Genomic DNA, 22,068 nt, shown 5'->3' with positions numbered 1-22,068 from the left:
AGATGAAATGCTTTGCAGAGGCATGCTGATCTAAGCAGAACTAGAGCTTCCTGTACCTACATGTTCTGCCTGCCTTTCCCAATTTCTCTTCTTCAGGGCTTGACATGGGTTCCTGGATGCACTTGTGTGCTTTTCTTAACCTGGTCATCAAGGAAACAGCAGAGGTCAGCTTTCCAGGCCCACCTGTCAGCTGGTTTGCGTGACTGGCTTCAGACCAGTCCCAGGTGGTCAGCGCCCCGCAAGGGTATGGTCACAAGCCGATTACAGCCATCAGGTTTCCCCACGTGAAAACATTTTTTCACACTTTGTCCGCTCACTTTTAGCTGAGATGGAAAGCAATGAAAGCACCACCAACCTCATGTGCTCCTGTCACAGGAGTGAGGGGCACCAGAGAGGAAAAAGAGGTCGTTTAGTCTCATTCTTTAGTGTCTCCAGAGCAGAGCGGGCAGCCCGTGTCGCATGGACAGCCGAATACTGCTGGGTGGCTCAGCCTACACCAGCGTCCGACCTGCTAAGGTGCCATGACCAGGCGAGGAGAACAACGGGTTGAACAGGGTACTCAAGGCAAGGCCGCTGCGAGTAGAACGGCGCGGACAGCCAGGCGCTGCCGCACGGCACGCACCCACCAGCCAGCGGCTGCTACCCGCGGGCCGCCACCACCGCCGCCCGCCCCGCACCCCAGCGGTTCACGGCTGCGTCGGGCCGGGCCCAGCGCCCCCTCGCGGAGGCCGGGAGCAAGCGGGCCGGGCGCGGCCTCGCTTCGTCGCCGCCCCGCGTCCCCGCCTGTCCCAAGCAGGCAAAATCCCGCGGAAGGCTGCGCGCTCTTGCCCAGTGGCGCGCGTGGGGGGCCGCTTCATCACCCCTGCGGCCAGGCTGCTGCGGTTTCCCAGCTGGGGCACAACTTTGACTTGGCTCCCAGCTGTCACGTACGGTGTGGAGCAAGGCCCGTGTGCGGCCGCTGCTGAGCAGGGGCAGGGGAGTGGTCTCGGCAGCATCTCTTAGCGGCGCTGGTGGTGGCTTTTCCAGGAGAAAATGGTTTGTGACATGAAAAGGACATAAGTCCACTAGCAAGTTGTGAGGTCCTTTCTCCTGATGGGTCAGCTGTTTGGCAGCTTCTGCTTGCCCTGATGTCTCCTGCAGAGCTACTGTTTTTGTCCGTGTTTTCCTCGGTATCATCAGGCCACATTGTAGAGGTCATCAGTAATGTCCACCTGCACCACACCTTGCAGTTCCCAGAGTGCCCGATTCTCTAATTTCTTTCTAAGAAGTTTCACCCACAACAGACATGTTTCCCAATCTAATTCCAGGTGTCCTAGTCCTGTATTTGGCTTCAGCAGAGACCTAGGGCCAGGCTGTCACCAAGGCTAAGACCACTTGAAACAGAGTTTGTGGTGAAGTCTACAGCCAGTGGTAAGGTCAGGGCCTAAGTGGGATAATGAATGGTCCTTTCCTGTGCTCAGATTTGAACACTTAAGACAGCTGGGCAATCTGTCACTCTCCAGTCAATCTTCTATTGGGCAGGAGGCAAGGGCAAAACAGATGTCAGTGTCTCTTGTAGTGATAACCTCTCTCTTAGCTGCATCAGGAAATAGCTTCCAAATGACTCTAGTAAATATGAAAGAAAACCAAAACTTAAACCTTTTGTAATAGCAGGCATGTTACTATCAATGTTCCCTTCAAAATTTGTTCTGATTTGGAGACACACAAATGTTTTGTATACTATTTTTTCTCCCTAAGCAGATCACTCTCTCTTCTCTGTAGGCCTATAACCATGTAATTTACCTGTTCTAATTCAAAGCTATTACAGGTCAACACAAACATGAACATTCCAATAGAAACCTCACTTCCAAACAGCAAAATTAGTTTGGTTCAAAAGGCTAGGTTTGCTATGTGATGCCCATCACGACCAGAACAAGCATTTCCCTGGTGCTACTTTTCCTGTATTTGAAAAAGGGAACCTAGACATGTGCTCCCTTTCCCCCTTGTGGCAAGATTTCCATGGGTAAGAAACAGAAAATGAGGTCCAAAAGAAAGTTTTATCTCTGATACTGGTGATTGCAGGACCCGGCCTGTAGAATACAGGGCAAACTGTTCTTATTCCCCCCATCTGGACAACGTAGAAGTAACATTACATGGTACATGAACCATTTCAAAGGATCTTCCCTTTTTCTTACATCATATTAAAAATAAATTTTTATACAGTGTCAGAAGAGTCTCTGGGTCTCGATTACACCAAGTCATCTGTTCAGAAAGCAGGTTATACACTCACTGTTGTAGAAGTGGGGAGAAATTAATGTCCACATTGTACAAATCAGAATAAGATTATTCTTCACACAGCGCCATACAAGAGCAAGCAATCTGCTACTGCTGGCTTCAGCAGCAGCACCATGCACTCAGGTCAGGCTTTGGAAATCATGGAACACCCATTGGTGACCTCCAGCAAAATATCCTCATTACATGCCTTGTCTTCCCTCAAATTTACATATAATACATTCCTGTCTGAAGTATCTTTTTAATACTTGCACTTTAAGGTATTTTAGCAGATGTCACACATGTGACAGCTGATTCAGGTGAAGTACAGAAGGGCTTTGTCTCAGGATTTTGTCTCCCAATTTAATTTCACATTGCTCTGAGAAGCAAACAAAATTGATTTGATAAATGGGTTGAAGTTGCAAAGAGAGGGAGACACACTAGGTTACTTGCTTTTAAACCAGGTTTTGGTGCACCTGTTTCTTTTTAGTGACTTCACATACAGCTTTTAATTTTAGATGAACTAAACCATGCCCAAAGCACATCCAGGCATCTACAGCAGATAAGTATGTCCAAAATAGACTCTATTGTACAAAATCAAGTGGTCTTGCAGTCTGTATAGAGCTTTCAGAAAGAATTTCTACATTAATCTCTTGAGTATCCTTATGCTCAATTTCTAAGAAAATACCCAGCTATATCAGCAGGAACAAATCAGCGTCTCTGCTTAAGCCTAAAATAGTCTCTTGCAACAAGCCTGGTATCGTGCTTAAGGTTGCGATGTTTTTCCTGCTGGCAGGGAAGAGCCTCATCATCTAAACTCAGTTACTCACTCCCCTCTCTTGCCACAGACCTTGCTCCCACCAGTCTGCTGGAGCTCATCCAGCTGACTACGCCTGTCGTGGGAAGAAACACTCCAGGCTCCAGCTTCAACACAAGAGCCCTAGTCTCTTCCACTAACTCTGCTGGATCTGGAAAGGGACATTTCCACATGCTGTCAGCACCAATCCTTTTAACACTGTTGCTTCAGCTAGACTTTGCTGAATGCTGGTGAGCTGAGCAGAGACCAAGCCCCTCAGAAACACCAAGTGTCAGCAGCACCCATAGCCAGTAAAGGAATGCCTCACACACACACAGTACCAAGGGAAAGCTCTGCAATTCTGCCCCGAGACACAACCTCCTTCCCTTGCTCTGCTCTTCTTTCCAAAATTAGTAGGAATAAAATTCTCTCTCTCCCCCCTTTCCCAAAAAAACCCCCAAATCTTGAAGTCTTGTTCAAATAGAAATGTGCCTAGGCTGGTTCAAATGTTAAGTCTAATAATGGAACAGAGTTGAAATAAACAGAGAAGTTGTTTATTTTCTAAATAAGTCTAAATTTATTCATTACTCTAGTAAAAAAAAAAAAGGTTGGATTACAAGTGTCTGAACAGTATAAAAGTACAAAACAGGTTCCATAGATTTCTAATACATTAATACAAAGTGCATGACTACATACAGTTCATTTTGCATTACTACTGGGAATGGAAGAGGTGGGAGGGAGCAGGGGAAGCAGTTGGCAGTTGAAGTCTAGCAATAAATAAATAAATACAGAAGAGATGATCCATATCAGAGCACATCCCACCACCAATACTTCAGCCTTAGTTGTACAGAATTACTGATGCTGAAAACACAAATTCAGATAAAAGCAGGTGTTTGGAAAAACAGCTGGGACTCTTGCTCAAGCCCTTATTAGACATGACCAGCCTAGCTAAGCCATTATACAAGCAAGTAACCATTACCTATGTGGTTGCACTCAAGTGTTCTTAAAGGTCTTTTCCAACTTAAAATCCATGATTCTATGATTCTATTTGGTTGCAGATGAAAGCAAGGTAGGCAGCTTTGTCCTTGCTTCAGAATCTCATTTAGGAAAAGCAAAATAAGACCAGTAAACTCTGTAAGGCTGTGATAAGTCAAAGCCCTGTTTCCCGTGCTATTTTTGTCTCCAGAGGTTGGCTTACCCAGTTGGAGGGGGGAAGAAAAGAAAAAGCTTTGAGGGTAGAAGGCTTCTCTTAAAACCTGCGTATCTGTCCCTACCTGCAAGTTCATTTGCTAAGCTTTCTCATTTCAGAAAGTGAGATCACATGGAAAAATCCAGTCCTAAGCCCTACCTGCCACAGTATTATGCCCATAACTCTCACAAATAGGAAAGCTTGTAGCAATCCATTGTAGAATATCCCAAGAGAGTAACAGAAAGAAAAATTCCACCCCCTACCCCGTCCCCAAAAAGAGAAATAAAAAAAAGTAGAATTCCCAACTTAAAGAAGTTAAACTTTCATAAAAGGAACATGAAGCATTTGGAAGCAAAAAATGCAGCAACGCTCTTCCAGAAGCTGCTTTCACCCTACAGGCAAAGTGGAGTTTGAAGGAGTGTCACAAATGGTTTGCACACAAGTTTGTCTGGAAATCCATGTAAGAACTATGATCTTCTGATCATGTATGCAAACAGAGCTGCCTCAATTCAACACAGCACCACTCTTCAGAGAACTTCTCATATTCAGTATTCACAAAAGCATTGATCTGGTAGTTGTTTAAACAAAGAAGCAAACAAAAACAAAGGCAACTAAACCTGAAACAGAGAAGCACTGTAGGGAAAGGGTTCCAAAGCAGCAATTATAAATCCAGACCCCAGGCTGTGATCAAATTGTGTCTTTTGACTAGAGTCTTGTTTGGTTTGTGAGGAGTTTGGTTCTATACCAGGTCCAAAACCAGCAGAAGTCTGGTCTATGGTCGTGTATCAGCTGCAGTGGACCAACATATATATATATATGTGTAGCAGTTACGCAGTTTTGAACATCATCTACACCTAACATGGGCATCAAGATGTTTAGTACATCTATAATCACTAGTCAGTTCCTAAATGAAACTCAGGGTGTCTGCTGCTGGGTTAAACCAAAGTAGCTTCCCATTTTGCTATGTTCAAGTCATAAGTAAATCTTCCTCCTTAGCTAAGGAGAAGAGCTCTCCCACCCCTTCGGAAGAGCGTTTTATGTTGGGGGCCTTCTCAATAACTACCACTTGTAGTAGAGATATCTGCAGTTTACCAGTCTGTGTCACATAAGAGGGATGAAATACCTGTCTTTGTTACATCAGTAGTATAGGGGGAGATCTCCACACCTTTAGAAAATATATATATTTATATAACTAGAGAGGTGGCTTATAGTATTTCTATTTATTAGTTCATCTTATTGACTCATATGTCTAAGAATGAAATATTTTCTTGGGGATTTAAAGGAGGTTACCAACTTTAAGAAAACAAACAAACAAAAAAGCCTCAAAACCACTGCTTCTTTCAATACAGAAACATGAACTACATATACTTTAATATACAAAACCCCATCCTCATATTCACTTGTGAAGCAAGATGGGGGGAGGAAGATTAGACAACCTTGCAGCAGCATTCAGCTTTGCTAAGTGTTCCATAGCATCTTAAATATTATGTACAGTCTTTCTGAAAGGATACAAACTGGCTTCAGAGTTTGTGAAATTGTAGCAGTACAACCAAAAACACTTCTAGGGAATAGTCTTTTGGCAGCATAGCAGGTGTCCAAAGTGAACAGTCACTTTTCTAGTATTTTTTTCCAGAGAATAAGAAGATCTGTATAACCTTCTGCAGCTATCCAAGGAAGTCACCACTCCTCTTGGGTGGAGATTGCTGGGGATTGTGGTCCTTCTTGTTCTGGCTTTTCAGTGGCAGACTTTTTATTGCTACAGCAAGGTTTGAAGAGATGAGTGTCTATGAGGACTTCACCAAAACGCCCTTTGTAAATAATTCCACAGCAGACTTTTTGCCTAGAAGAAATGGCAGGAAGAGAAACAGTTTGCATGTTTAGAATATACAGAATTTATAGATATGCAAAAAAATCAGTTTGGCCCAAGAAAGTACTTTTCTGAGCCTTCAGCTCAGAGGATAAGAGGGAAAAGGCTTCTCTGAAAAAGAAAACAGGTCTGTCGCTAAAGCCACAGCACTACTTTGGGGAGTGGGAAAGAAGGAAAAAAACCCCAGAACTAAAGCCATACCTACATAAAACTAAGTCTCCCATTTTGCTTCCCAGAGAAATTTCAGATAAACAACTCTGGGCTGAACTGACCTTGTCTACAATGCACTTGCAAACACTCTTTGAGAGGCGGCAGCAAAGTCACAACAATTTCAATAAAGCAATTAGCTAAACAAGGGATTACTGTGTCACAACAGGCAATAAAAGATAACAAGCTGGTCAGCTCCTGGAAAAATCTTGTGGTTTTCCTCCCACTAGTTTGGGCTGTTGTGTTTCTTCCTTTCCCCACCCCCCACCCCTTTTAAAATGACTACCATCACAGGTCAACCAAATCAAATGCTCAGAGTACTGTTTTACTTCGCAGCACACTGCATCTACAGAGCACAGTTTTAAGACAAGATGAGGAGTCAGGAATATTATCTGTTACACCCAAAAATGTATAAATATTCTACAGCAAGTGTATTAGTATTTAGGGAACTGGAGGGAGATGGGGGAAAAGGTCTTAAACACATGGCATTTCTTTCCAAAGGCAGACAGATACTGTATAATAATTTAAATCACAGAGTATATCCTTGAAACAAATTAAGTTCAGGAGCAGCAAACTCCTGAAGCAGAATGAAGCACCGTGTGTATGAAGTGACTTCTTGTCTGTGCAGAGTGCACATTCTGTTGCCTTTTTACCTTTTCCAATACGTGAGATCTAAAAAGGAGAAAACTGGTGTTCTGCTGGACCCAGCACTCAGCTCTGTGTCAGAACCATCATCAGACTGGTTACTGTAACAAGGAGACTGAGCTGGGGAGGCACTTGAAGTGGTGCTGTGGGCATCGGAATCTGTAGGGGAAAGAATATAAGCAAGAATCAGGACATGCATCCAGCAACAAGGTCTTGATGAAGAAGTTCTTTCCAGTCTAAGTGTGGGACATAAGCTAAAATTGCCTACACTTTCAGGCCTGGCTCCCCACTCCCCCTAACTGCTTCCTCACCTCTATCTTGCAGCCCACCCTGCCCTTTTCATACTATCTCCTCCCCAAGCCTTCAAATGATGAGACATTGTGAAAACAGGGAGCACCCAAATGTGTGAGCATACAATTGAATCTAGTCAGTGATTCAGCTTGGCCAGTTAACAGTAAGCTATATTAGGGGAGGTCAAATTACAATGCCAAAATTTCTCTGGATCCACTCACTGTGCCGTTTGAATTCCTTTTGCAGTTTGCTGATTTGGTTGCTCTTTATTCTGCTTCCAGACAGAGTTTTCATTTTCTTTGGTTTCAATGTTGTCTTAAGACTGGGTCCAGCCCTGGCATCTACCACCTAAACCAGAGAAAAAGCATACATAATACTTCTGCATCATGCCCAGATACTGCTTTAGACAAGCTAACTGTACTGACATAGCTGAAGGTGTTCAAAACTAATTTAGTTAAACAGTTCTGTGCAACAATACTTATATTTCATTTGTCTGGTTTTAACAGGCTGAGCCTGTAAAAAAATGCAACAAATCAGTTTTAAAAGCACATGCATTTCAACTTTTGCCTTATTTCTATTCCTGACACGTTCAATTTAGTAGACAACAGTTGTTTAAGCCAACAGAGGTTCAGTTAAGTGTTTGACTTTTTTAAAAAGTAATCAATTCAGCATCTGAATAGTTACGGGTAGTAAATAATTATAGTTCTAGCTCTCATTCTCCTCAAGGCTTCCTAAATAAAGATTGTAACATATACAAAGAATCTTGATCATCTTCCCAGCCCGAGGCCCAGACTGAATTAGATGTATCAAACCAAAATATGTGAGTGCAAATAGCTGCAAGATATTAGTCACTGTAATTATCTGACTAAGCAACATGGATTTATGTGTTGCTTGAGCAAGTCACCTTGCTTGTTCAAACTATTTGAAAAAAACAAAGGCACGACCAGTTTTGGATAGAGGCCAAATCTGAAATGTTTTGAGTGTCATAAGAGACTTCTGGATAAAGTTATGAGCTTGTGAAAACAAGGAATTACAAGGCAAGTTAGTCTGTGACTCCATCCTGGCTTGCATAATCACCATTTGCATGCAAGCCAAATGAAGACAGAGAAGAGCCATGTAACAGGAAATACTCCAGGAAGGATTTAGGGATGCCAAGGGTGGGAAGAGAGAGTGTGAGGTAAATAGCAACTACAAAATTCTTGCCTGCACCTCCCCTGTAGGAGAAGGGTTGTTTTCAGATAGCTTTTCCCCTCTCTAGCATGATAGGCTAAGACAGAGATAAGTTAGTTTTTGGGTGGAAGAGAAAAATTACTAACATGATTCCAGTTTTTTTTGGATCCTGCTGGCAATTTTTTCCATCTTTTCACCAAAAGGACACAGGCATTGCAAATATCTCCTGAGCGGGCCTCATGAAGCCTGGTAAAAACAAAAGCAAACATCACTTGTTAATAAAAGCATCCCTCTCCATTTGGTAACAGCAAGGAGCATTAAAATTTCTGGAAAAGAAGGGTTCTCAAGTTCTGTTTTTCAGGCATTGCAATTCTACATGTGGTGGTCAAATACCACAATTTAAAGACCAGCTCTCACATGCCAAAAGCTCTCTTAGAAATAAAATGTTTTGTAAACTGACTCTAGAGGGGCACTAAAAACAAGAGTCCTGCACCTTCATTTAGTTTTGCTTTTTTCTTAAAAAACCCAAACCAACCAAGAAAACCACACAGGTCTCTGGTGGGTTGGTTTGCATGGAGAAGGAGGGAGGAGGAATAATCATACTCTTTGAATGCAAATTTGAGAACAGACCTCGGAGACCTGACAGAAGCTTATTCAGCTCTTAACTTTCACATAGAGCTTCAAGGATAAGTAAGAGATGCCACCTATAGACACACTTTTACAGTTTGAAGGGGGACATTGGATGCAAAAGGAAAATAATTAAGTCTATATAATTCATTGGATTGCTAATGGGAATATAGAACAGAGACATAAACAGTTCTTTTCTCCTTCTGTCACTTCTGCTTGCAACTCTCTCTTTTGTGGCCTTACCAGAGTATCTCTGTTTTGACTACTGTGTAAGGTAATGGGAAGGGGCGGGGGGGAGTTGGGGTGGAGGTAAACAGGTCCTCCTGGATCCATCCAGGGGGGCTCTGAGGAGTTTGTGCTGTTTACAAATTGTAAATATATATAGAGAGAGTACATATATTGTGTATTTTGTACATATTCATTGCATTTCATATTTCTAAATTTTAGTTGGCTTGCAAATATAGCTTCATTTGCTTCCATCCCAATCTGAGCTGCTCTGGCAATTTATTTTGGGCGTAGTTTTTGCCAAATTAGTTGGGGGGTAATTTCAATCCACCACACACACTCTTCCTGCATAAGCATAGGATAAGATTTCAGAAACAGCAGTCACTGGAATGACAGCAACACTTGCTTCCTTGAAAGACCTTTCTTCAGAAATGATCTCTGCTCCTAATTTACACTAAAAGAAATATAAATGAGATACAGTGTAATTTTTTTTCAGCTATTTAAATGGGAAGACTTTGAAGCATTTATAGATGGGGCAGGCTCAGGTAAGCCATTATTTGCTCAGTGTTAAGACTGCATTTTTACCTTGACAAATATATTTCAGATAGCAGAAGACCAGAGGCCCTTGTATACATACAGCAAGCTTCTTTACTGTAGTTAACAGCAACATGAAAAAAAACAAAAGCAATGGAGTCTTCACACAGTGATTCCATTGCCAAGGACAATAGCCGAGAAATACGATAAGGGAAACTCTCAGCACCACGTTTATGTACAAAAGGCCATGGTAAATACAAAATATTTTATATAAAATATAAAATGTGTACATGAAAAGAGTGTTTCAAGAAAAATGTGTGGGGGAAAGAACAGATTTCTAAAGATTGCAAAGATTTACACACCAAGTTAAGCACTGGAGACGAGAGTAGCCATACTAATATGTACATATGGTTTTTAATATACTGCATGAAAAGTTCCACTTGTGCCTAAGATTTTGATGAGAGGTAGTCCAACAAAACTCGAAAGAAACAGCAGAAAAATCTATAGACAACACAGAGTTTTTCCAGGGGAAATGATTTCATCGAACAATGCAGCATAAAAAGGAGAAATTCTTACTGGCTCAGAAAAAAAAAAAAAAAAATGACAGTAAAAAAATAATTACAAGCTGCCACAGAAGAATTTCCTGTGCTGTCAATTCAGGGACACACATTTATAAAGAATTTCTAAGTACTTTGAAAGTGTTTCTAAAAAAGTTAAAAGGTCACAGCAGCTGGTACAAGAAATCACTGGCATTTATAGTTTTGTGTACCAATGCTTTCACATAGCATTATATGCAGCATTATCTAATTGGAAAGCTAATTACTTGATGCTCACTTTCCATGAGAATGGGTTTCCAGTGAGAAGTTTTAATAACATGTTTATACATGCCCTATTTGAACAAAGGCATCAGTACCTGAAACAGTGTAGACCGCAAAACCCTGCTCGAACTACTAAATATTTATTCACCATCTATGATACTTGAATGTTCAGAGTCACAGAAAACCTCTGTAGACCTGTGCTGTTTACTGTCTTGTATGAGAATATATACCTCTAAGGAACAAGTGCCAAATGCACAGCCTGAGAAGGCACTAAATCCCCACAGATGCTGTGAGGTGGGAGAGGCACAAGCTTGACTCTTCACTGTTACATACTATAGCTGCTCTGCAATGGCAGCAACAGCAGGTCAACAAACAAGTGGTACCATGCACAGCAGGAGAGCATCCAGGCCTTCCTGCTCTGGCCAGGAAAGTTGGGAGGAAGCTGAAGCCAGCCTTTCCTTGCCACCCACCTTTGCTAATCTAATCTTCCAGTCCTTCAGAGAAAAGAGGGATATGTCAGTTTTGTGGCTTGGAGATCAACACTATGATGTTGACTAAAGAAAGAATCTTACCCAAAACAGTTCTGAAAATCCTTTTCGTAACGTTTGCTGTCAGTGAAACGAGAACTGGAAGACTTAGCTCTGCAAATACAGCAGCCTTCTATACTCCGATACATCTTCGGTTTGTGAAAGCCAAACATCTTTCCCTACCCAGCTGTAGCCTGTAAAAACAAACAGGAACTGGTGTTACTTATCACTGTCAGATACAGAAAGAAACATCTAGGCAATACAGTGGGCAAATCAAAAGTACATTATAATACAGCATGGAATACTGCTAGATTAAGCCACGGCTTTATCCTGCATTGCCTCAGAAGAGCAGATACACCTCGAATGCACTCTTAATATAAAGAAATAAAGTTATCATTAACAACAGCTATACTATTATTAAGCAATGCCCAGCAGGACTCATGACAAGTTCATTTACTGTACGATTCTACTCTAAGGGCACATCCGCAACAGCACATCCCAGAGGTGTGAATGCAGCTGACTTGGCTAATGAAAGCCCTATGTATGTAGCAAAACAGGCTGCAGGACAGACTCTCTGAACCTGCCTGAGCCCCTGGATAAATCATTGGCAGCTGAACCCTGGGTCACTGGAACTACTACCTCATCATCACCAATGTCTGTTGGAATCAACCCTGCCAAACTTTGTCGAAAGTGAGTAGGAGTAATTTTAAATGAACTGCCGTCATACCTCCAGGCTGCTGGGCAGACATACCTGAAAAGCCACTCTGAAAGCAGCAGGGTGGAGTCCCACCCAGCCCTCAATGGCCGTGTCTGCACTGCAGGACCCAGGAGCACTTCTTGATTCTCAGGCCTGAGTGAGCATCCCAGACACAACCCAGCTCCGTGTCAGCACAAGCTCAGTTCTTGCCCTCCCGCCTGCCTTCCCCGCCCTGCTTTCCATGGGAAGGAACCCTGTCTAGAAAAAGGCCAAGGAGCAGGACCCTGAGGCAAATTTCAGCCTCCACCTACCACATCCCAGCCACAGCCAATGACACTGGAGCAAAAGCTACTCCATTTACAGAGAGGTTGTGTTTTCTTCAACATCAGCTCTGCAAACTCAGTGCTGGCTCAGAAAGCCAAAAGGCATGCTGCTCTTGGGGGTCTGCCTATCCTTTTCAGTACACCTGGGCTAGAATTTGCTATGAGAGCAGGTAACAAACAGTGGAGATGTTTATCAGGCAGGTTTTTTTTTAAAGTTACTTACAAGTGGATTTACTGCACCCACCACCAAAAAGACCCCTTCAATGTCACCACCACCAAATCAGTCCTCCCCAGGAGCCAGTTACTCCCCAGTGCAGACTTCGCAGACTCCTGTTATGCAGTTTGACACTGCATGATGTGCTGTCAGGGCAAAGACAGCTCCCACAAGCATTTAAAAAAAAACCAAACCAACAACAGAACAATGTTGGTGCTTCCCTGGCACAGGGCCTGGACACACAGCAAGTCCTCACAGGCCACCGAGTATCAGTCTCATAACACAGGCAGGGACTGTTCCAAGATGTTCTCTTAAATAGACCACGCTGCCACGTTTGCCTAAACCACCCACTGCAGGGAGTGAGCAGCCACCTCTGCTGCTTATCACATATTAATTGATCAGAGGAGACTGGCCACCAGCTGCAAAAAGTTCCATGAGAATAGGGACCCACTGCTGAGAGCTCCTCCTTCCAAAAAATTAATATTAGATGGAATCACACAAGTAACATGAGATTCCCCCTCTTCCCTTAACTAAAGGCCAAGTTGAAGAAGCTGACAGAAAACTCTCTCCTCTTCACAAATACTACTGAAAGACCAAATAGCTCAGGCAGAATTTGAGGAAAGAGCAGAATTCTCCATCACTCGTGGGCAACTCTAGAGAGCGACAACTCCTAATCACATCTCAGTTCCAAAGTCTGTCAAGTCCCAGCAACCCAGCTTGCGTTACTGGTGAATACATGTGGCAGAGGGACCTGTTTCCAAATCTTCCACCTCCAGGGACATAGTGAGGGACATAATTCTAATATCCTCTAGAGAAACCAGAGAAAATTAACCTGAAATATTCAGTCTATAGCCCCAAGACTTGCCACATCATTACAGCAATAAAGTAATTTGAAAAGCAGGTTCAGGCGAGGTCAAAAAACACACCATAGCCAGCATCATGCTTCCTTTACTGACATGTGAGGGAAAAGATTCCATGCATTTTCACAGGATCACAGCAAAAGCTCGTGAACCAACAAGGCCTAGACACAGTCCTTGACAGAGACAAAAATACATCCTCCCACTTCAGAGGGAAATATCAGAGCCCAGTGGCATTGCAAAATAAATGTACAAGGTTCCACAGAAAGTTCCCAGGCTCCTAAGAAAAAGAGAAAAGCAAAACATTTATCCAGTATCATTGGATAATACTTTTACACTAAATCCATTAAGGAACCCCTATCCAGCTGACAGTGTACAGGTTTGTGTTTCAGTCTAACATATTATAATACAAGACCACTTGGTGCCCACTGAGGTTGGTCTCCTTGCAATCACTATTGCATAAATACGTAGAAAGACACAAGTCAACTCTGTGAAAACTTGTCTTCACCAAACCCCTGGCAAAGCCTGTTAAAGCAAGAGACCCACATGAGCTGAATGCAAAGGAGACCCTTCAGGCTTAGGAGAGAGACAGAAGGAACATCTGCAGCACAAGGAGCAAAGCTACAGCTAGGCTGACCCAAGGACAGCTTGTGCAAACAGCCAGCAGTCACCCCAAATGCTGTTAGGCTTCTGCTCCCTCTGCTAGCACAGCATTGTCCTGGAAGCCAGGAGCAGCTATAATTAAAGGAAGTTACAGAGCTAGTGACCTGCTGAATGGATTTGTTTAGGATGATGAGACTCAAAACTACTCTGTCCTACTGCTTCCACATGTTTTCAGGGACATGTAGCCAATGCAATGAAGGCAGAGTCAAATCAGATTAGTATCCCTGGACTATCAAGACAAATAAACAACAGAGTGTCTAGCCAAACACTTAAGAATATGTATTTTTGTTTCCTAGCTTCCAATGCGCTTCTCTTGAAGAGACAGTCTCTTGAGGACACCGTGTTTAACAAGCCTCTGGAGTTCCAGTTGCATGTTCATGTGGGAATTTTCAACTACTCAATAGCAATTTTAAATTTTGTTTGACTACCCCAACGTTAAGTCTGTGGTCTGGTGCTTTTCTTTAGAAAGTAAAAGACACAAAGTTCATCAGCACAGCGAAACTTAAGCAGCAAGAACATTACTGCTACAGGGCAAGACACAGAACTCATATCAATAATGTGATTTACTTTCTAACCCAGTTGCTTCCAGAAATCCAGACGCAGACAAGATGACCTCTGTCACCAGCTGCTATTTATACCACAGTAGAACATGATGCACATTTTACAATTCATGTTCTGGCAAAGGCTGGCATCAGACACATATATTCTGAAAATATTTTGGTTTGTATTGTTCCTGCCATTCTCACAGGAGCAGCCTTTCAGCACCATCTTTCAATACAAGGGAAACTAGTGCCATCTGTTTCCCACTTGATGAATGGTCAGCAACAGTATTACCATATATCATGCCTGAATTGGGGAAGAGCTAGCAGGAAAGCAATGAGTAAAGCAGATTTCTCCAACAAATGCATCAAATATAACTGAAGTTATAAATGGAAGGCATCAGTCCAGTTAACACATTTAATCCTAAAGAGCTGCCATTTGACCATTATACAATAAATATTCTGTCAGCTGGAAATCTCAATAGTTACTATGTATTTTGAAATATATATATATATATGGCTGTGCCCTCTAAAAGATTTAACTTGAAAGCTTTGCAATTTAGATCTCAAATTAAAAGAAGAGAGTTAGACTGCCAGCTCCTGTAACACCTGAACCTTAGCTGTTGAAGCTTAACCATTTGAAATCTGTGACAGATAAAAAGATGGCAATTAGGAATGAAGTAATTTCCACAGAAGTTTAAAAGCATTACACAAGCTTATTTCACTGAATCTAAGCATGTTATTAATGTTATTTAAGCGTGTAATTAAAATATATGCCTTTTTTTTATTTTTAATCAGCAGCTGCACAGAATTAAAAGGGATGGCTCACCAGCAAATAATCAGAAATCTTAGTGGTATTTGTCATTCTGCAGAAATGGAGATACACCTGCCACAGTAGAAGAGCAGTATTCCCTCAAGAGAGGGGAAAAAACCCCCAGTCTTCTTCCTCCCTGGCCCCCCTGCAAAAGGAGAAGTTGCTATTCCCCAATGTTTTACTTTAAACAACTGCTTCGGTGATTTGGACTCTCACTTTTGGAAAAGTAGCACCAAAAGAGAGACTTGCCTTGCAAAAAAATTTGTTGGAGTCAGGCAGAGAACAATAATGTAGGTGGAGAATAATAAAACACACCAACACACCCTGCTTATTATATTTGTGAAGGGCTAGTACAAAGCAGCATGCTTTGTGTGTGTGAAAATGGGGTTTCTGTTTTCACTACCTGTCAGGACTAGAATTTGGTGCTTAGTTTTCTCCACAAAGTTAATTTGATGGCCTAAATTAAAAGTAGGTATTACTTCAGGTGCTCATGAAGTTTAAGTTAAGAGAGAACTTCTGAACTCTTTGAGATTTTAAAATAAGAGAAGCTGGGCCACTTTCATTTGCTATTCCAGATTCTTTCTGCATTCTTTCTGATCACCCAAGAAGAATGAAAACCCTTTGTAGTAGAAAGCAAAGAATTCCTAGAAGGCAAGCATGTCTCCCTTTGTAACACGATTACCAGGCCATTACCAGGCCAGTCGGAAGAAACATGCTCACCTGCTTCTTGCAAAGCTTGAAAGAGAAACATTCCCTGAGGTTAAGAGAGAGCAGAGATGTCAGTCCAGCTACTTAGTACCTTCCCCTCTGTCCATTCTTCTCACTGACAGTATATCATTCACCCTTTGTGCAACCCAAGACTGCCAGTACACTGTCAGAGAGGAGGAGAAACCCTGCCAATAACGCGATTTTTCCCTTCTCTGTACAAAACAGCCTTAGCTCAGCCTCACAATAATCATCTCTACAGCATTTCACTGGAACTAAGAAACATAGCCAAAATAGTACCTTTGTTTTTTCTTTCTTTTTTTTTAAGGAAAAGAAACACAGACCTTAACACAGAAAGAATATACATGCTCTGGCTTTTGCATCTGCAAGTGCACACACCTAGGCACAGGCACATACACGAAAAATGCTTCCAGAGCCGTCTATGGCGCCAGAAGCTGAGTTACTTGTCTTGCTAATAAATTCTTGGGCCCGTCTCTCTGCTAAAATTAATTGCAATACCTCTCCTGAAAAATCAACTGAGAGAGAGAGAATTGTACATCAACAGAGGAGATGATCTATACCAGAGACTCAATGTAAACATACCTCCCCACTAAGTTTACATGCCACACAAAGAAACTTTGGAATATAAGTTAAAACTGGACCCCAGAAAAACGTATTTTAACAAGCCAGAATGCTCCAAGGAAGTAAGAGATCAAACTAATTTGACAGAACTGAAAATGCAGCTTTATTTTACACTGTTAGCTAACCTTGTATCTCAAAACAGTGACTTACTTCCAACAACCATACATAACCTTAGAATTATTTATACTGCACACACTCTTTAGTATCCTATGTCCTCAGATTTTCCTTCCACTTCCCTTCCTCTCTCCACCCAAAACAACTTTACTTGGAAGAAAGCTGTATTTGGCTGCTTACAGCCCAGGCACATCTGAACAAAACAGCATCCTCTGTGGAGTTTTCACTTGGAGCTGTGTGAAACCACATCTTCAGGCATCTTTCCTCTGGTGACTCTTGCTGGTAGCTGTCTTCAGCTACTGTTGTGTGCTTGGTGCTGCAGTGAAATAACACCCTAGATGCAACTGGCAGTAACGACAAAGCACCTATCAAACTGGCCCTTTCCCCATCACATTTGAGCCTCCACAGCATCCTAACTGGGTCACAAACTGTTCTAAGTTTTCAGAAGCAGTCAAGTCTCAAAGGAGCACACTTAGCTGCTGAACTTCAGCAGAAAGAAGTACCTAACCAATTTAGGCAAAAGAAGTGAAAGGCTAAGCCACTTGAGTGTTCCACTAAACTGGTGTGCTTCAGAAGAGATAGGGCAAAGCATGAAAACAGTAACCAGTAATACCTGCAGGGTGGGGAGTGTGTAAAAAAAAAAAAAAATCCCAAACCTGTCCCACCTGCAGGCATTCCATCTTGAAAGAGAACTACACCCCCCACCCCTAGCCTCTGTGGCCTAACACGACACTCGGCTTGATCAGGAGCCCTGAAAGGAAATCCTGGGATGTTCTCAAGCAAGTGCTGGAGTTCAGTCTGTGATTGCTAATCTCAGTATAGCCACTGCAGCTGTTATGATGCTGTTTGCAACCACCTGCTATTGGAAAAGCATCACAGATAATTGAGATCCTGAGACACTGAACAGTTTAGGGCTTTCTTTTTTTTTTTCTTTTTTTAGAAGGCAACATACTAGTAATTATTTGACAGAAGAGCTGAAGAAGTGACTACTTTAAAAAGGACATATTTCCATGTCCTTAAGTAATATTACTGGTCATTTCCCTTGGACTTTGGACTATGCACATTCTACAGAAAGGTAAAGATTTGAGTCATGAAATGGAGTCCCACCCGTCCATTCTGCTTAACCACTCAAGTTTTCAAGCCTCAGCGCACTCAGTTCTTTTCAGTTAAAAGTGCTACAAGGGGTGTAATTCTGAAGAAGTTTGTTGTCTGGTACGACTATGCATGTCATTCATGTCATTACCAAAGAGGTACAAAGCATCAGGTGTTAAGAATCAATGCAAAGCAGAAAGTCTGGTGAGACAGAAAAGAGATGTTTCAGCATGAGTAAGACAACAAACCGTCAGTTTTAATGCTGGTTATTTTTAACCTGTGTAAATTTATTGTATCTTTTGACATCTACTGTAAGAAGTCAGCAACGATTTCTTTTTAAAGGAAATACTGCAAATATGGGCAATTAGATCCTTTCTGAATCTAGGGGCTGGGAGAGAAGCAAGGAGGAATTTTTTCCCCAGAAGCTCTGGCACTCAATCCCACCTACTTTCAGTGGGAACTGGATAGGGCATGCCTGTGGGTATGCTTCAAAATCCCACTTGTTATTTGCTGATTGTCTACCATGAACCACAGATACCAAGACAACTGGAATCTACCTGGATGCCAAAGGAGTCCAGTGTCCACTGGTGCCAGCAGAAAGGCCTCCAGTTCACTGTCTGCCCCTGTGCTGCAGAGTTTATGCAATCTTTATTAAAACGCAAAACCAAAACAACACCCACAACTGTAAATTACAGTGAATCTGGCTATGTGCAGACCAGGGACAAAGGGGCTTCCAACAGCACACACCCTGAGCACAGCTGGGAGTAACAGTCTTACCTTTGGAAGCAAATACACAGTAGTAAAAGGGTTTACTGAAGAATCATTACCCTCCTGGTTTGCCTTGTAAAATGGATAAGCTGATGCCTCCATGGATGTCAACCCACCACCTTCCACTAGCACCGAATTAAAACTCAAGATGAAAAAGCATCACACTTCAGTTGTGCTCAAGTTTATTATTCGGTCTCCACCAAAAAATGCGATGCTGTTTAAGTTCTGGGCTCAATTCTAGACACTGGGCCTCATCTCCCCACTCCAAGGCGGGGGGGCAGAGTGCCTGCCTTCAGCCCTGCCAAGAGGCACGTGCTTCAGGCACAGGGTAGCAGGTTGAGGGGCAGCATCCTGCAGCAGCCGCCTACAGAACTACAACGCCGGGGCACTGTTACAAACTTTTAAAGCTATTTTTAACGGTTATTGAATAATTTGGGTCCAAAGGACTGCCCGGCAGCGAACTGAGGAAGACAAGGCTCTTTGAAGGATGAACCAGGGTTATTCCCGCCGGCGAGGCTGGGGGAGTCCCGGGCCAGGCACGATTCAGCCCTGATGGCTGCGCTAAGGAAAACCCGAAAAACAACAGGTTTGGCAGGTCCCTTTAAATCTCTTCAGCTACAAGACCCGGAGACGGGTGCTCGAGAGGAGACGGCAACTTTTATGTCACGAAAGTGAGAGCGCGACTAGTAGACTTTCCCCGACTCAGAACTCCCAAGGTTTTAAAAAAATAGTAGTGACAGAAGATGGCTGAGGTGAGAGTTCGGGTCGCGCCGCTCCCGCAGCCCCCAGGACAGGCGCAGTGAGGGAGGCGGCGGCTGCGGCCACGTTCCGCCAAGCACCGCGTGGCGCGGGGGTAGCGGCGGCAGACCGGGGCACAGCGGGACGCCCCACTCCCGACAGTTACCACCGGCGGGGCTGCGGGATCACTCGCTCGGCGGCTGGGGGCCGCGGCGAGCGGAGGCGCGGGAGCGCCGGGAACAAAGACTGCCCCCCGGAGCGGACGACCTACTTTCGCAGGCGGGCAGCTCCGCCGGCCAGGTGGAGCCACCGGCGCACACACACGGGCGGCACCAACCCCTCTTTCCCAGGGCTGCCAAGCGTTGAAAGGCGAATAAAATTAAAAATAAATTTAAACAACACAGGAAGGGGAAGGCGGCGCGCCGGGGAGGAAAGCTCCAAGCGCGGAGGTGGGCGCTGCGAGGCGGCCCCCGCGCCGCAAACACCGCCCCACCACGCGGTCTCGGTGCAGCCGCCCCATCCGGCGAGGGGGCGGGGGTGAAGCGGCGGGAAACGGAGGGTCGAGCCCCGGCAGCTCCGCCGGGCACACCGACCCCAGCTCCAGCAGGGTGATGGCTGCTTCCCGCCGCCGCCCCCACCCCCCGCCCGCCCCGCGCTGGCACCTCATGGCTCGGCCCTGACGTAATTCAAACATGGCAACAGTTGCACTTCAAAGGGCCGTCGCAGACCTCCCAGCAACGCGGGCACGCCGCGGCGGGGACAACGCGGACCACTCTGGACCCCAGACCCTGCGCCTGCCCCGGGGCGCTCAGCGGGGCGCGTCTGTTCAGCAGCGCACGCCAACGCCGTGTACGCAGCGTGGTAGCTAGGGGACCGCGTGTGCGTCCAAAGTTTCACCAGCCCTCCAAAGTCCTCCAGAACCGGCAGGCAGCCGGTACAAAACACCAGCCCCCGCGGGATATGTTTTATCCCACGAACACCCCCGCACACACCTGGGCTGACCCCCCCCCCGGCACCGCACAGACGAGCGCTTTCCTCCGGCGCGCCGGGGAGCCGCGGCGCCCGCAGCACATGCGAGCCCTTTGTTTTCACTTACAGCCGGGCGCTGCCTACGTGCCGCGCCGGGGGCACGCCGGCCGCCCCGCCGCTCCGCTCCGCGCAAACACCGCGGAAGCCGGCCAAGTCGGAAAACTTGTTGGCGCAGGGCGAGGGCACACGCTGACGGCAACTGGAGCGACTTTTCACTCGCGCTGTGCTGCGAGAGCGGCAGGACGCCATCACCGCCCGCCACACCATCCCCACACCGGCAACACCCCACACGGGGTCGGCGGCACGGCGCCTGCCGATGTGGGGAAGGCCCCACACAACCCAACACTGAGACCCGTGCGACCGGCAGCACGTGTCACTCCAGCCCACAGCAGCACGTTTCCCCGTACCGGGGCGCGTAGAGACCCCCATCCTTCGCAAATACTAGCGATAACTAAAAATCAACTGCCTACTCTCCCCCGTGAATCACAGCGTAAGGGAAGGGATGGATGGCGGGCACTACTATAGCCTCCTGCCGTCCGCCATCCCATTGGCACCAACTTGTGCGCGCTGGTGCTACAGGTGTGAGGTGCGGAGCTGCGCTCCGCGGAGCGCGTCAGGGGCCGCACCTGTGACACCCGCTCCCCTCCACACTGGCAAGGCACAGCCGGCGGGGCCGCGTCCCCCCTTCTCGGCAGAGCCGGTGGTGCCGAGTAGTCCGCGTGGCGAGGCTAGGCAGCCGCGGCCCGTCACCGCCAGGCAGCCCGGTTTAACCTAACCCGCTCTGCAGCTGGGGACCACTATTGGAGTTAAATGCTCGGGAACCTGGCTTCTCTTCATCCCAAAGAACTGAAGCTTTGGGCGGGCAACGGCAAAGCTCCCGGGATGGGTCTGCAACAATACAGGAGGCTCCTCTCCCCGCCAACACCTCCTTTAAACTCCACTAACTGAAGAGGGAAACAGCCGCGCACAAGCACCACGCGTGTCAAACTGTTTGAGACGGCAAAGTCTTTTCGCCGCGGCACAACTAGAGACACGCTCCAGGATTAATTTGTGCTTAAGAGAAACCACCAACTGCTGATGCAAATTTAAAAAAAAAAAAAAAAAATCAGCCCAACAAACCCACCCCAGGAACACACAGATAAAACGAAACGAAAGAGAACCAAAACCCAACAAAACACCCTGTTTAAGCCTCCCGCTCTCTTTCGGCTGTACTTTTCTTTTCTCCTTCCTAAGCAGAAGAAAGAAGCAGAACTCACTCACCGCTGTCTTACGCTCACAAACGCGGGGTACGGTGTCGGTACGGTGCGCGGCCAAGCCCCACCGCTGCGCGCGCTCCCCACCTCGCCGCGCTCTGCCAGCCCGCGCGGGCGCGCGAGGCCGCGCCCCCGCCTCCTCCCCGCCCCTCCAGGGCAGCCGCTCTGCGCATGCGCCATTCCCACGGCTCCATTCTATTCAATCGAGCCTGCCTCGCTTTGAGCGCCCCATTGTCCTTTTAAGGGAGAAAGGCCGCGCGGGAAGGCTGGGAGGAGGAGGTGGTGCTGCCCATTGTGACGGCGGAGATGACTTCACGCACGTGGCCCGCTCCCCCGCCCCGCCCCCGGTGGGCACGGCCGGGCCCCAGCAGCAGCCCCCGTGGTGCTGGGCCGTCCCGGGCACCTGTCTGCTCGGCAGCGCGATGTGGCCGTGGTCGGCTACCGGGAATCGATGCACCCTGCTGCTCTGAGCGC

General features: G+C 45.6%; 1 protein-coding gene across 1 annotated transcript; it reads right to left on the bottom strand.

The window, feature by feature from the left end:
- Positions 1-5,405: 5,405 nt before the first annotated feature.
- SINHCAF (SIN3-HDAC complex associated factor) lies at positions 5,406-21,715 on the bottom strand. The gene is made up of 6 exons (XM_054167887.1): positions 21,602-21,715; positions 11,192-11,340; positions 8,562-8,661; positions 7,467-7,593; positions 6,963-7,113; positions 5,406-6,075 (listed from the first exon to the last, which is right to left on the bottom strand). Exons 2-6 carry the CDS (start codon positions 11,317-11,319, stop codon positions 5,913-5,915), a joined length of 669 nt encoding a protein of 222 aa, XP_054023862.1. The 5' UTR covers positions 11,320-11,340; positions 21,602-21,715; the 3' UTR covers positions 5,406-5,912.
- Positions 21,716-22,068: the final 353 nt, after the last annotated feature.

Source organism: Dryobates pubescens, chromosome 15 (assembly GCF_014839835.1).
Source record: "Dryobates pubescens isolate bDryPub1 chromosome 15, bDryPub1.pri, whole genome shotgun sequence".
NCBI lineage: Eukaryota > Metazoa > Chordata > Aves > Piciformes > Picidae > Dryobates > Dryobates pubescens.
The sequence above is the reverse complement of the archived record's forward strand: the minus strand, read 5'-3'. Positions and strand labels throughout refer to the sequence as shown.